General features: G+C 40.9%; 1 protein-coding gene and 1 long non-coding RNA gene across 5 annotated transcripts in view; one reads left to right on the top strand and one right to left on the bottom strand.

Annotated features, from left to right (window-relative positions):
- LOC122988295 overlaps positions 1-6,728 on the bottom strand; it is a 24,459-nt gene extending 17,731 nt beyond the window's left edge. For all 4 annotated transcript variants that reach the window (XM_044360494.1, XM_044360496.1, XM_044360495.1 and 1 more), the window contains exon 1: positions 3,279-6,728. In XM_044360494.1, coding sequence (XP_044216429.1) covers positions 3,279-5,171 — 1,893 coding nt within the window. In that variant the 5' untranslated portion in view covers positions 5,172-6,728. The remainder of the gene's footprint in view (positions 1-3,278) is intronic.
- LOC122988296 overlaps positions 1-14,150 on the top strand; it is a 15,448-nt gene extending 1,298 nt beyond the window's left edge. Inside the window, exons 2-3 of the long non-coding RNA XR_006404762.1 lie at positions 976-1,098; positions 14,067-14,150. This is a non-coding gene — a long non-coding RNA (uncharacterized LOC122988296). The remainder of the gene's footprint in view (positions 1-975; positions 1,099-14,066) is intronic.

The following is a 14,150-nucleotide window of genomic DNA, read 5'->3' as shown; positions in this document are numbered from 1 at the left end:
TGCACCTCATCTCCTCGCTAGTTCAGTTAGTAATTCAGTCCTGTGTTTTAGTTCAGTCTTGTTGGATCCTTTGTTCTGTGTTTGCTCTCGAGGCTAAATAGTTATTCTTCAGTTTCTGCTGCTCCTCTGCCCTTCATTTAGGTCCATCTCCTGCCACTCCCTTAACAAGCTTTTGTTGTCCCCAAGGAGAAATTTGTTTTGGACCATGAGAGCAGGCAGACTGCTCATAACATCTAAACAACATCTATCAGACAAACATCTAGTGCAAAAGAACAGCTCATACAAAGATAACAAGGTAAACGATGTACTAAATAAATAAAATACATAGATGTACAAAAAGACTAGCAGCAGATATTGCACATGTGTCTGGTAAGAAGTGCTCACATCATGGTGACAATGAATTCGTCACAATGTTTTATCACTTATGTGTAATACCGCACTTCTGCACCAATGTGCAATATAATGTATATTTGTATATAAAGTATTTTTTTTATCTTGTCTCTTATCTTTCTCTTCTCTCTCTGCTTTTTTATAATTGCCAATATTTATTTCATACTCTACTTGGAACTTCAGCTTGACAATAGCATGAGCGTGACAATAAAAAGCTCTTGAATCTCTTGCTCTTGAACAAGACTAAAAACTTTGTAAGAAATGCCATAAAATACAAAACATCAGATGTTAAAATGGCAATGGTTTAAAAATCTGTATGGTACATTCATATCTATGTCTTGGTGCTATTCAAAAGTTTTATGGAGGTTTGGATGAATGAAGTTTGAGGCGGTTAGATTTGCAATTCAGGCAGCATTATCATCCTTTCAAAAAGAATGAGTGGTATATAAAAATAATTCCTAGAGGACAGGGTTGCTGGGAGGCACTCTAACAGACAGGTACAAGGAGGGGATGATGAGGATCATGACATCACATATGACAGCTGTGGGGAACACTATAAGGACTCTGTCTGTCTGTGAACAACAGAACAAAGCCATTCACAACATCCACTGTGAAGAGATGAGAGGTCATCAACCAGGAGTCAGTGGATGACCGAAGATGGATCAAGGAGGACATTCACATCTGACACCAGAGACCATCTTTGAACAGGTGTCTTTGATTTGTATATTATCACAATTAATTAAACTGGATCTGCACATGAATTTAAGACAGTATATCTATTTATGTTCATTTCTAATTATATTAAAGTTTGTTGGGTTTTTTGTTTGTTGTGTAGTATTGTTTCAATTGGATGTGGAACAATTCACTGCTGAAACACAGAATGTGTACATAGTGAGTGTACAGTGACTAAACGGAGGTTCAATAATCACAGAACAGGCAGACAAACTGTAAAGCTGCGCTCAATGGCTCATATCTGATACATACACACCCAGATTTGTGTGTGTGTGTGTGTGTGTGTGTGTAGATGAACAAGCACTCTTTACCCTGGGCCATTACCGTAGTGCATGGTGGGTAAATTCATCAGCAGGTAGTTACCCATGGCAACAGAGAGACAGTCCCTATGAGAAATCAATGCTGCTTGTCCTGCTCTTCAGTATCTCCTAGGTGTTTACACGATGTATTTCAATGATTATTGTGTCAGAATATTATTTGGTGTAGTTTGGTCTTGTTTGGTTCCCTACAGCTCAAAGATCTTGCTATTGTGCTTGTCGACATTCATAGAGTTTTCTAATTGTCAGTTACGTAGAATTGGGGATAGCCGGGATAACTTCTGAATCACCACTCAGATCTCTGATGTGTTGAGTAATTCGAAGAGTTCTGCTGTTGAGCACATTGACAGCTGGAGAAACAACTGAGCCAATCAGAGTTTTGTAGGTGGGATTAAAAATGGGGATGCCACCTTTCTGTACCATAGCCAGAAAAATAGTGTCATAAAAACTGCCACAAATATGGCAGCACATGTCAGTGAGATACATAACAGAGCTGTGCAGGCTTGTTGTTAGTCGACTTAGAGTAACAATTAGAGTCTGACAGATAGATTGACTGGGCTGATAAATTATTATTTTTACACTGTAAAATGTTCCACTCACTTCAGATCTTGGTTACAGTTCTTAAATAACCAAATTTAGGCATCTCTATCAAATATGTTTATGGTATGTGTTTGTGTAAAGAAATGAATATTGGTCAATACATCGATATCAAATATCCATTGGCATCTGCTTAAAGATCCAGTATTGGTCAAGTTATAGAAACACACACATATCTGCATATTTTTGTCAACGTGAAAAACATTAACTGCTCTAGCAGCTGCTGCTGCAAAGTAGTTCAAATTTTCCAAACCTTTATCAACTACAACATTAAAGTCACACTTACACATCAAATTATAATCCAATAACATCATGTATATAATTTTGAAATGGGACACTTTGCAAAATGAGTATTTTTTCTCTTGGTACTTTACATGTATTTTGATGCTAATACTTTTAAGCTTATTACTTGAATTTACATTTTGGATGCATGACTTTGCATGTATTTCTAAAATATCTAAAATATTGCTGTTTTTATTATAAAAGAGTAAGAGCTGAGTAGGCCTGCTTCTTCCACCACTAAAGCAGAAACAACTAGGATACTGGGATAAAAAAATCCTTTTTTTATCCCAGAAAACAACTATTAGATCTATATTTTGATTTACCGGTGAAAATATGTAACTTTACTATTTTAAACACATACAATTGAACATTGATCAGGCTAAGACAGTGAAGGACAATGTTTCTGAGTCAAAAATAGAGTTTTAGTTCATATAAAGGCCGTATTTCAGTCCTAAATACTTAGCATGATTTATTCAGTTAGTTATTTCTAAAGGAGGCGTGTGTGTGTGTGTGTGTGTGTGTGTGTGTGTGTGTGTAGGGGATGTGGTTAAGGTATAGATCACTTCCTGATACAGCAGCCTACATCTTCAGAAGGTTATCAAGTGGACTTCTTCACAACTTTACACTAGGACGCATCTGGAAGAGGGGTCCTGCCTGGTTTCTCGCTTTTTCCCGTTAAGGGGTTTTTCTGAGTTTCTTTTTTGAGGAGTTTTTCTTCTTATTTGAAATGAGGGTCTATCTATATTTATGATTTTAATCTATATAAATAAAGTTAACTTGACTTGATACAACATGTTCGAATGGACTCTGTATCTACACTGTAGGCTATGCATACACCTCGGCAACATTTTTTCCTTTGTAGCTGGCGGCGCATTTTACGCATGAGCTCCACACGCAGGCGGACTACTGAAGATACCACTCCGGATCAGACTTGATCAGATGTAGAGGCTACTGTGTTACCTGTGTGGGAACGGTGACCGGAGACCGGACGGCGGACTGTGTATGAATATGGGACTCCGTTGCTCTCGCAGGCAGCGGGTCGCTCTCGCTCCGCTCCACAGGAGACTCCGCGGGTGTCCCGGGGCGCACGCACAGCTTCTTGGAGAGGGGAGCCCCCGGGTGGTCCTCGGCACTCAATCTCCTCACTGCTGTTGTCGTTGTTGACGTGTTTATGGTTGTTGCTGCTGTTGCTGTCGTTGCCCGCGGCGGCTTCACGTCCTCAGCGCTGGTGACCCGGCGGAGGTACGGGATCACCAGCTGGAGGTGGGACTGCGCGTGGCCGTTGACCGTTTCCGAGGCAACGTAGAGCGTCGTCGTCGGCTTGGAGCCCGTAGCGCCCACGATGCTGTTGAGCGTTGCTATGGAGACGGCGCCGATGCAGTGGTTGGTGTAGGTCTTGGAGAGCTTGGCAGCACGCGACAACATCTGCATCCTCGTGCCCAACAGGTTCTTTCCGATGGCTTTGTTCTCGTACCACGTCACGTCGCTCGCGCAGCAGTGGTCCCGGGGCCGCTGGAAGAACGCCCTGCAGAGCGGGTTCCGTTTCGACACGTACCGGACGAAGCTGGCGTACGGACACAGCTCCGTGCCCGTCTCGTACATCCGCGGCAAGGTGTCCTCATCTGCGTCCGGACGCTTCTTGGTCCAGGCGGCGGAGCGGGACTTGTGATAGGGTCCAAGAGCTTTAAAATAGACGAACTTTCTCCCGTCCTCATCTACGGCCAGGCCGAACGAGTCCTCCTCCAGCTCCCGCTGGTTCTCCCGGCCCCTGGTGCAGAAATACATACAGGTCTCGAACCAGACTTTGTTGAGCAGTCCGAACGGAGTATCGGTGTTGAACACTGAGGACTCGTACAGTTTCCGTAGGTCCGAGCGCGTGATGGCTTGTTTCTGCACCACTGGACCGGCGCCCTGCTCCTCCAGCCTCCGTATGACCGCAGCCAGGGTCAGGTTGGCGCTGCGTAGCTCTGGGTCCTTGGTGAGGTCCAAGGTGCGGCAGTAGGGCGGCTCGTTCAGGTACCGGTTTAGTGAGCTCCGGATGCTGATGAGGGACGACTTGCTGTACAACTGTCCACTTTTGGAGCGCGCCTCCGCGTAAAAGGAGCGCAGCACCGCGCAGAGCGCCTCCTTGTCCAGAGTTTCAAAGTCTGGACTTTGGGCTTTCTCACTGAGATACTCCCTGAAGATCCTCACCGCATACCGGGTGGCCAAGCGGGTGTTCTCGCTCAGCCTGTTCCGCTCTGAGCGCTGAAGGTCTCCCTCCAGGTGAGACTCAAGCCCAGCGGGGATGCTGCTGCTGAAGGGGTCCGCCTCTCCCTCCTCTTCTCCTTGGTCCATACTCCGCATAACGACCGCTGGTGTCTCCGCAGCGGAACCGCTGGGGTCCAGCACTGTGCTCCCTGACTCCCACTCCAGCTCCACACCATCTTTATCGGACTCCTCGTCCTCCTCCTCCCCGGTGATCTGGACCTCCTGGATCTCGTCCTCATCTTCTTCCTCCCCCTCCTCCTCTTCCTCCTCCTCATCCCTGCTCCTTTCGGGGCAGCTCATCTGCTCCTGCTCCTTGTCTCCGCTGGCAGGCATTCTCGCCATATTGCGGTCTGTGAAGCAGTCCTCCGGCAGCGCGCATGCGCTATATTGGACCGCAGCGCTGAAAGCCTTTTGTGTTTTAGTGACCTTCAGCCGTGCACGCACTTTTTTAAGGTGTAGGGAACGAGCGCAGCGGGAGGGAGAATTTGGAAGCGCGCTCCCTCTCAGACAGGCTGCAGTATTGGACTGCATATTGGACCAGCAGCATGTACACTGATGTGGTGAAGAACAGGACTGCAGGAATGTGACCTCCAGTATCATCATGAGCCAAACAACTGCAATTATCTGGACTTTTAAATCCTTTTATTGTAACTTAAATCAGTTTGACACTTGATATGTTATAGTAGATATATAAATATATAATTAACCTTGTCAGTCAAAATAGATAATACAAATCCATTCAGAGAGTAAAGTATGAGAGGGAGTTTAGATGGATTTACCATCTAGCATCTCAACTTGTACATCAGTGTACTTTGAAAAAGAGGGATTTAAAGGAGAGGGAGAGTGCAAACAATCGTTACTGCACTGCTATCAAATCATCACACATGTACACATATTTTACGATTGTTATGTTGAATCTTTTCTGCTCTTGTGCTCACTAGATTTGTCATAAATAAGAGGAAACTTCATGAGCTGCAGTTGTTGCACATGCACAACATGAAACATGCACCACATCTCATAAAACATTTATTTTTCTGAGATTTTAGAGTTTTTCAACCTTTGGGTTAGGACCCCACATGGGGGAAGCTGCTGAGCGTCTCGAGGTCTCAGACCCCCAGGGGCCCTGGCTTTTTTTTTTTTTTACGTCCAGTGCCTACATTCTAAAAATTCTTACTTTCTACAATATCTGTGCTTAAATCAACTAGTGTAACCTGATGCTAACTGTGGTCTCCTGCATGAAAGCTAGACAGGCTACACGCTGTATTGGTACTGGACGCTGGCATTGGACATAAATTGTGAGGTGCGGAATCATCAATGCAATTCATAGGATAGTGAGCTGGAAGATAGTCTCACTTGGGGCGTAGATTTCGAAACCCGCCGTGCCTGGAGAGTCTAACAAGAAACTTTATGAAGTTGCATTATGGGAAGTTTAGGATGCAGAATTTTTGGCCTCTTGCTGAATCAATTTTGAGCCTTTTTTTTTTTTTTTTTTTTTTAGCAGAAGTCCCCCACCATAATGGGAATGTAATTTTAAATTGGTTGAGTTCCCCGTTAACACCCTGTAGAGATAATCCCATAAGAAGAATATATCACAATTTCCCAAACTGTTTTTGGTAATAGTACTTCCTTCTAAATAAATTTTAATGTGTCAATACATTATAGAGCATTGATTTACATTACAGTTAGCATACACATTAAGAACATGTCAGACATATTAGTAATAGTCTAACACAGTACAGACACATACTGATTGTTTTTTTGTTTTGTGTTTTCCTGAATGGCTGTATTTTGGTGCATCATTTGAGCATTAGTGCTGGAGGACAGTAACATTGATCCTTTGTGTCTAAGACACCCTTTTCTGATGTGCAGTTATATTAGAGGTTATTTTAGCAGCTTCTTAATATAGTATCCCATCATGCTCTATGGCTGCTCCCAGCTAAAAGCACTGGTTCCTCCCCTGGGCAAACATGACCTTGATATACAGTCTGCACCCCATGCACTGCCCTCATTGCTGTTTGGACTACATCAACTTATTATCTCACTTTACACTATTATGTCTGCTGCTTGTGATAGTCACAGTGGTGACGATCATTGTTATATAACCTTATTACGCTGTACTTCATAAAAATGTAAAGCACAAGAGATATTAAACATTTCTGAAACGAGGTGGAACAAATTCATAAGACATTGAAAAGAGAAGCTGCTCAGAAAAAAAATTTGGATTTAAAGTGAAGACAAGTTTGTTTAAAGACATTTATTAGCTACAATTGTTGAGTATTAAGAGACATGCATGTACTATACACAACTCCAGTGCCAGACAAGAATGATCATAATGGACAATTCTTCTAAACCCTTGATCTTTATGTTTTTTATGTCCAGGACCAATCATTTTCATTCTAATACCTGAGCAGAGCAGATATACAGTATGTTAGGGAACGGCTGTGCGTATGGAAAATAAACTATGGTCAAACTATGGTTAGGGTTAGGCAACTAAGACACCTGGTTAAGTTTATGGAAAGGTCGCAATTACAGTCAATAAAAAGGCAAACTTTAATTGTTTCTCATGTCAGCGGTTGACTGACATATGAGAGCTGGTATTGCTGAGAGATGTGCTGTAAATTGTGGTGCGATACTGACTGAGAATGTCATACTGTGCAGCCTACGAATGTTAATATGAGGCATTTTTCTGTTTTTCAACAAGCATTGGTTATCAGTCATTACAAATTTCGGCATTCTGTTCCTTTACTGCAATCAACATCCTGCTAATAAGTATGGAAAGTGGAAGCTAGTTAGCCTAGCTTGAAAACATTAGCACAGATTCCAACTAAATGTTATTTTTGTTCATGTTATCTCCTACACACACAATGTTCCTCCTGCTGTGTTCGTCCCACATTATAGAGAGGAAGAAGTCTGGCTAGCACTGGCTGTCTTTCTCTCATGGGTGCAGTTATGGTGATGATAACTGGTCAGACTGTCAAATCTCACACCGATAGTTAGTCCTGTAACCTAAGCACTTTGACCATCACCCTGTGATTTGGATCACAACAGGGAGCAAAGAGGGAGCACTCAGATTAAAAATGGGTCAACGGAGAACAACGTCGGCCCCCAGCTGGTTAACTGCCTACATGGCTGTTGGAATCGGAAATTATATTATGAACTAGTTCCCATCAACAATCAAATAACCGGTACTCGGGTTGTAGGGTGCTATCACTCCAGAAAAATTAATACAATTTTAATTTCTTTGCTTTGATGATAACAGTTTTGACCAAATAAATACACAAGTAAATCAAACCCCAAATATATACAGTATATACTGTCTAAGCAGAAATGAAGTCTACTTTCAGTTTGACATTGACATTACAGTCAGTGAAAAAGTGACAATGTGATGTAGGAGGTGGGGCGTTTTATGTGTTTATGCCCATTGTCCCATTGTCATTCAGTCATTTTAGTTGTCATTTAGAAATTGTTTAAAAGCAATCAGACAGTTATAAAACAGATGTTTAACTCATAGGTGTAAATGCAGAGACAACATGTAGGAATAGATATCTGTCTGTATATTGTAAATGCAGCTGAAGATGGAGCTTAAGCCTAGTCTTCATCTGGTGCAGTGTACACATCACATTTCAGTGTGATGATTGCATGTCAGTGCCACTGAAAAGCAAAAGTCATTTGACAGGTTTTTAGCCATTATGTGATGTATAGAGCGGCTGTGTAGACAGAGCCGAGGCAGCAGCCTCTCAAAGTCCTACTGTGGCAGTGGCGTTTTGTCAGTGTGTTTCTGCTCCCGGGCATGTCACCAGGAAGCCGGAGACACTTCACAGGCATGAAGCGCCCCCGCATTTTAATTCTCGTTAGCAGAGCCTTTTTCAGACCTCACTACCCAATTAGCAATTAGCCAGCCTTTTACGTGGAGACCTTTGCTGTGGTGTGTGATCTTGGCCTGATTTGTATGCAGTTTGTGCAGACGCTGATAAGAGCACCCGGAGTGCATGTGCAGTTTTTTAAATTTAATTTTATGATGCCAGGACCGCTGCAGGGCTGGGGGAAATAACATGGCCTGTCTTCAAAAGGAGATCTGTACACCAAGCACAGCAAAATGTGTAGGACTGCGCTTTTTTGTGCAGGCAGGTAATTTGCTCCCTGACTAATCTGCAGAGATAGGGAGAAGTTCAGAAAAAGCACTTACACAAAGAACAAGCTTTAGCTTGGAGGCTTGTCAAAAAACCTGAAGAAATTAACACCAAGGTGTAATAGCTGGAACAGACGAGGATCAGCACCAACCTCGCAGGGGGATGAGGAGATGTGTGTGTACACGTTTGCTTATGAGTTCATTTTGAGCAAGCTATTTCACCAGTGTATGTGTGTATGTGTGTGTACATGCATCTGAGGATAATTAGTTTAGTGGGGTGATATAAGACATAAGTAAGAGTGTTGGTACACTGAAGTGTGTTTGTGTGTGTGTGTGTGTTGGATGAGAAGTTGAGTGTAGGCGGAGGCTGAATGAGGTTAAAAATTGAAGTATGAACTGCACTTGCAGATATTAGCAGCCAAATCTAAAACATGTTTTACACACTTCACAAAAAGCAGGCAACATAAATCAGTGATTTTGTTTTTCCTGGCAATGCAAATCAGTTTTAGTTCTACAAACATATTTTTGGAGGAAGAGCTTCTGGAGCAACATCTTTGCCTGCACTTGGTAAACGGTCAAACTGGCAAATAAGCTTGTATGAAATTGATGGTCAGCAGGTTTACTAGCAAGTGTCTGCTGGTCTCATGCTTTAAATCAGTGTTGGGCTTTTAACCAAGATAACAAAAATTTCAAGTGTGTCTTAAAACAACAGTCATGTGTCCATATGAACAGTGAAATAAGTTTTCCTCTCTGTAATTATTCCTCCTGTTCATACTGGATATTAAAAGATCTCCTTCAAATGTGCTTTCAATGTAAGTGATGGAAAATCCACAGTTTGTCTACACGTCATTTTGCACAAAAATGCATTTCAAAGTTGATGTGAAGCTTATATGAGTCTTCAGCAGTCTGAGTTAGTCATATCAAGTGGATATCTGACACATTTACAGTCTTTTTAGCATCAAATTCCCTCTTTGTGTTTCCTCAGACAGCGTTTCCCTGTTGAGCTGCGGTGGAAGTATAGTAACAAAAAGAGGGACTTTGGCACTAAAAAGACTGTAACGTTGAAAGATATCTACTTGATTTGACTCATTTGGACGCTGAAGCTTCATATTAGCTTCAGATAAACTTTTAAATACATTGTTGCACAGAAGGAGGACTGTGGATTTTGTCCTCCATCACTTACATTGTAAGTGCATTATGAAGGGATCTTCTAATGGTCAGAATGAACAGGAGGAATGATTACAGCAAGAAAAACAGGTTTCAATGTTCATTTGGGCTCCTGACTGTTGGTTTCAGACAAACTTGAAAAATTCTGAACCCGTCCTTTAATCAAGTGCTTTGAGTGACAAACATGACAAAAAATCATTCATGAAAACCATGCTATTGTTAGCAGGATTTGTACCAATTAAATACGCAATGAACATTTCGCAGAATAAAAACATGCTTACTACGGTGATGCAGCTGGACCTGCTGCATATATACAATCTAAATGGCTGAGTTGCTCCACTAATGACAATACATGAATAACATCAACATCAAACATCAGGTTCATGTGTGAACATCAAGCTCTGCTCTACACAGAGGCTACACATTGTTAGCTCTACTGGCATTTTTATTGGAGATATTTATATTCAGAAAAAACCAGGCTATAACAGAGGCATCAGGAGCGCTTTGAACTATCAATGTCTCCTGCAGCAAAATTCATTCTTCTATACTTGAAGATAAACAGTGGAACAAGGCAGAGTTCTCTGAATAGGAAAATGAGTGCTAATATCCATACTTATCTATTTTAATGTGTATCATCTGGTCAAGTGAATATTTCCTTCATAATACAGTTGCTGATCACCAAATTCTGCTTTTATTGTTTTATTGTTGAACTCAAACACCACGGCACCTTAACTGAAGATCAAATTTTTAATGAAAATTTAAAAATGCTGCAAAGTACCAACTTAAAGTCCTCCTCCACTGAAAAATAATGTTTTTTTTTCTTGTTCCTGCAGTTGAATGTTTGAGCTTCACTATGCGGAATTATGTATTTGCAGAGTTTATTTTCATATCCATCTACTGCAAGTGGAAAGTTTCTCCGTGCTCACTGAAATTCTGATTTTAAGCTCCTACGAGCAGGATTTGTGACATCACAACTAGTTTGGAGCCAATCCTGGTCCAGTATGCAACTTACACAAGTGTGATGCGGAAACTTGAAGCCTCCAGTGCACAAACACTGAGAATGGACTTTACTCAACATTGACAATGAAATATATTTGTTTTATATTATATTATATTATATTTCTTTTAAGATTATGGATTTTTTATGAGGGAGAAGCAGAGTATTTATATATATCTTAATACATGTCTGGAGGGGATTGTAAAGAGTAAAATAGTTGTTGGCTGAGTGTGAACTTTTAAGAGCAGTTCTCAAGTGATTACATGATGTATGCTCAGAGAAAGAATAGCCAATCAGACATATGACGTCTGTCCAAATATCCACACTTGTAATATTTGCAAGTAGCTGTAGCCCAAGTGCCTGTTAAGACTGTAAGAGTGTAGAGCTTTATCAGAACATACTGGGACATTTTACAAGCTGCATTCAACATGTTTCTCCTAATTACAGTAGCAGCATTTCTCAATATTTTCCAGCTGCAAATGAAAACCATAGATCTTCAAAGATGTTAGCAGAGAAAACATAGACAAACAACTTAAGACTTCATGTTGACACAAACACTGCTGAGGGACTTTCAGGTAATGTTGTGCTAATTGAGGTCATAAGCAGGTACCTGGGCAGAGAGTGGATGTAAGCTCACCCAGGCATAAAAGACAAATAATGACACAAGCGACACTTTCATAGTCTATTCCAACAAAAAGCCAACTTTGACTGAAAGAGTATAATAATTGAAGGAAATGCAAAGGCGGTGTTTTAAATTTACTTTACAGCTTAAGTAGGTCTATGATCATTTATCAGTTAATGTATGGGTGCAGACCAAATTATGAAAGAAATTACACTGATAACTCATTATTTCTGATGCCTTACTGATCCTTCACATGCCTCTTTTACAAATCTATTTTGATGACTACAGGGATCTTCAACTGGATTTTTGTTTAACTCGAGCATCCATCAACCCCTTTCTTACGTCACTGCCCAGGGAAGATAATGGCTGGGGACTTACAACTGAAGTACTCATATTTTTATATTGGCTGACCCATGGCTTGTCTTACATAGTAACGGCATGGGAATTTGCATATGTTCACAAAACAGTTGCACAAATCAAACCAATGGTAAGACAGGGGAAAGTCATCCACTACTCAACCTTATGGAGGACATACTGTACAAAGTCGGTGATCAAAAATCTCATGTCAGATTGGGAGATATAACCCTTACTTAAGTAGTAAGACAGAAAAGAATCAATCTCTTTTTTGCATTCATTGCAAGGATCACCTTTGAGTCCAATGTAAAAAACTTCATCTGCAAGTTGAGAATGTATCACATGACCTTTTATCTATCAGAACAAGCCCGCCACCTTTATCAGCTGGTTTGATCACTATATCTTTCATTTCACTTATCGTCCTCAGTGTGGTTCTTTCCACAGCTGTCAACCTTTTTGTCTTATTTCAAACATTTCATCAGTTCCTTTTGACCAGTTTACAAAATGTTTGAATGCAGGCTTTAGAGGGAGGACAAAAAGTACCCTTGACCCGTAGTGCATGAGGGGTCTATACATCTGCATGTTAGCTTTGTTATAGAAATATTTCAATTTCATACTGCAAAAATTTGAACATTTCAACTTTGGTATGAAAGGGATTCGCAGGGGTAGAGGGAACAAATGACTAACCTTTATTCAGTATGAGGTGTTGAGAGTGTGATCACTAAGACTGAAGATCAGATCTGAGTTGTGATCTGAACAGTCCCAAAATAGTATTAACAACCATGTACATTCTCAGTTTCTGATGAACCAACTGACAGACAAACCAAAGCATGACGTTCTAGGTCCATTTGATTTGGACAAATAGTTATTTAGTTTCATCCTGTTGGAGCTACATTGATTAGATCAGTTTCTTTTTTCTTTGCTTTCCTTTTTGCTTGTAAAACAGCTCACTGCTATAATAAGTTAATGTAGTCCCTGTTCACTTTCATATGCCTGTTTTTATGTAATCACTGTGGCACTCTCATTAGGTCACAGTGATATTTTAAACTACATGCCTCCATGTTCTCCATGTTGAGGCCAGAACAGCGGGAGTTTGTTCTGTAGCTCCTGATATGTGCATCTATAAGCATCGCCTGTATCTGTGCAGAAAGCAAGCTGTCACTTTGTCTTAACTGGATCTATGATACATTATTAATAACCTGCCAAACAACCGGGTGGCTTGAAGCAACACATTGAAATCTCACCCAAATACAAAAGACAAAAGAATGGAGCTGGGTAGGATTTCAGCATGTGTGTGTGTGTGTGTGTGTGTGTGTGTGTGTGTGTGTGTGTGTGTGTGTGTGTGTGTGTGTGTGTGTGTGTTTTGAATAAAGGAGGGTGTAATCTGCAATCTGCAAGTAGTGGCTCTTGATCTGGTCATAAAAGAGGAGAACAGGTTAAAATCAAAACTGTATACCTGTCCTTGCGCAGACCAGCGGATGTGACGTTGACACAGCATGTATATGCAGTGAGAGGGTTATATTAATATCTTGGGTTTTTGGAGAACCATTAATCTATACATATAATGAAAATAATATTGCTAGTAAACTTAGCATAGTATTAACAAGAGTAAACTTCTGCTTTCCAAACCTATCAAAATCCCTGCATTCACATTTCTGTCACTTCATCTGAGCAAAACCTTTATGCCTGTGTTACTTGAGCCAATCAGTCCTTGGATGCTGTTCTATAAAGTCCCCCTTCACTCAAAAATCAATTTTTCTTCTTGTTCCTTCAGTTGGATGTTGTTCTCTTCTCTGTGCAGAATGATTTATGTGCAGAGTTTGTTTTCACATCCATCTGCTGAAGGATGAAAGTGTCTCTGTGCTCACCTTAAATCTGAGTTCAACATGTGTACCTACAATCACGATTTGTGACATCACAACTAGTTTGGAGCCAGTCATGGTCCAGTACATGACTGGCACAAGTGTGATGTGGAAACTTGAAGCCTCCAGTGCACAAACACTGAGAATGGACTTTACAGTGACGTCAGAGACATCTTTTGTCCAGCAGTGAAACTTTTGAAATGAAACAATTTTTACATATTCATACATTCTGGATTTTTACATTAGATAGAAGGAAGAGATAAGGAGAAGAATTTCTAATAAGTTAATTATAAGTTAATATTTAAATGTCTTAAAACATGTGTTGAAGGGTTAAATATAATTACAATCTGGTCATTCTGTCTTTTAGACCCACCTCCTTCCCATTACCACCATGACCTCCAGGATGTCCAGAGACTTTCCATCAACCACCTGCTGGCTGAACAGCACCAGT

This window comes from Thunnus albacares, chromosome 9 (genome assembly GCF_914725855.1).
Source record: "Thunnus albacares chromosome 9, fThuAlb1.1, whole genome shotgun sequence".
In the NCBI taxonomy this organism is placed as follows: domain Eukaryota; kingdom Metazoa; phylum Chordata; class Actinopteri; order Scombriformes; family Scombridae; genus Thunnus; species Thunnus albacares.
This window is presented reverse-complemented; position numbering and strand designations above follow the sequence as displayed.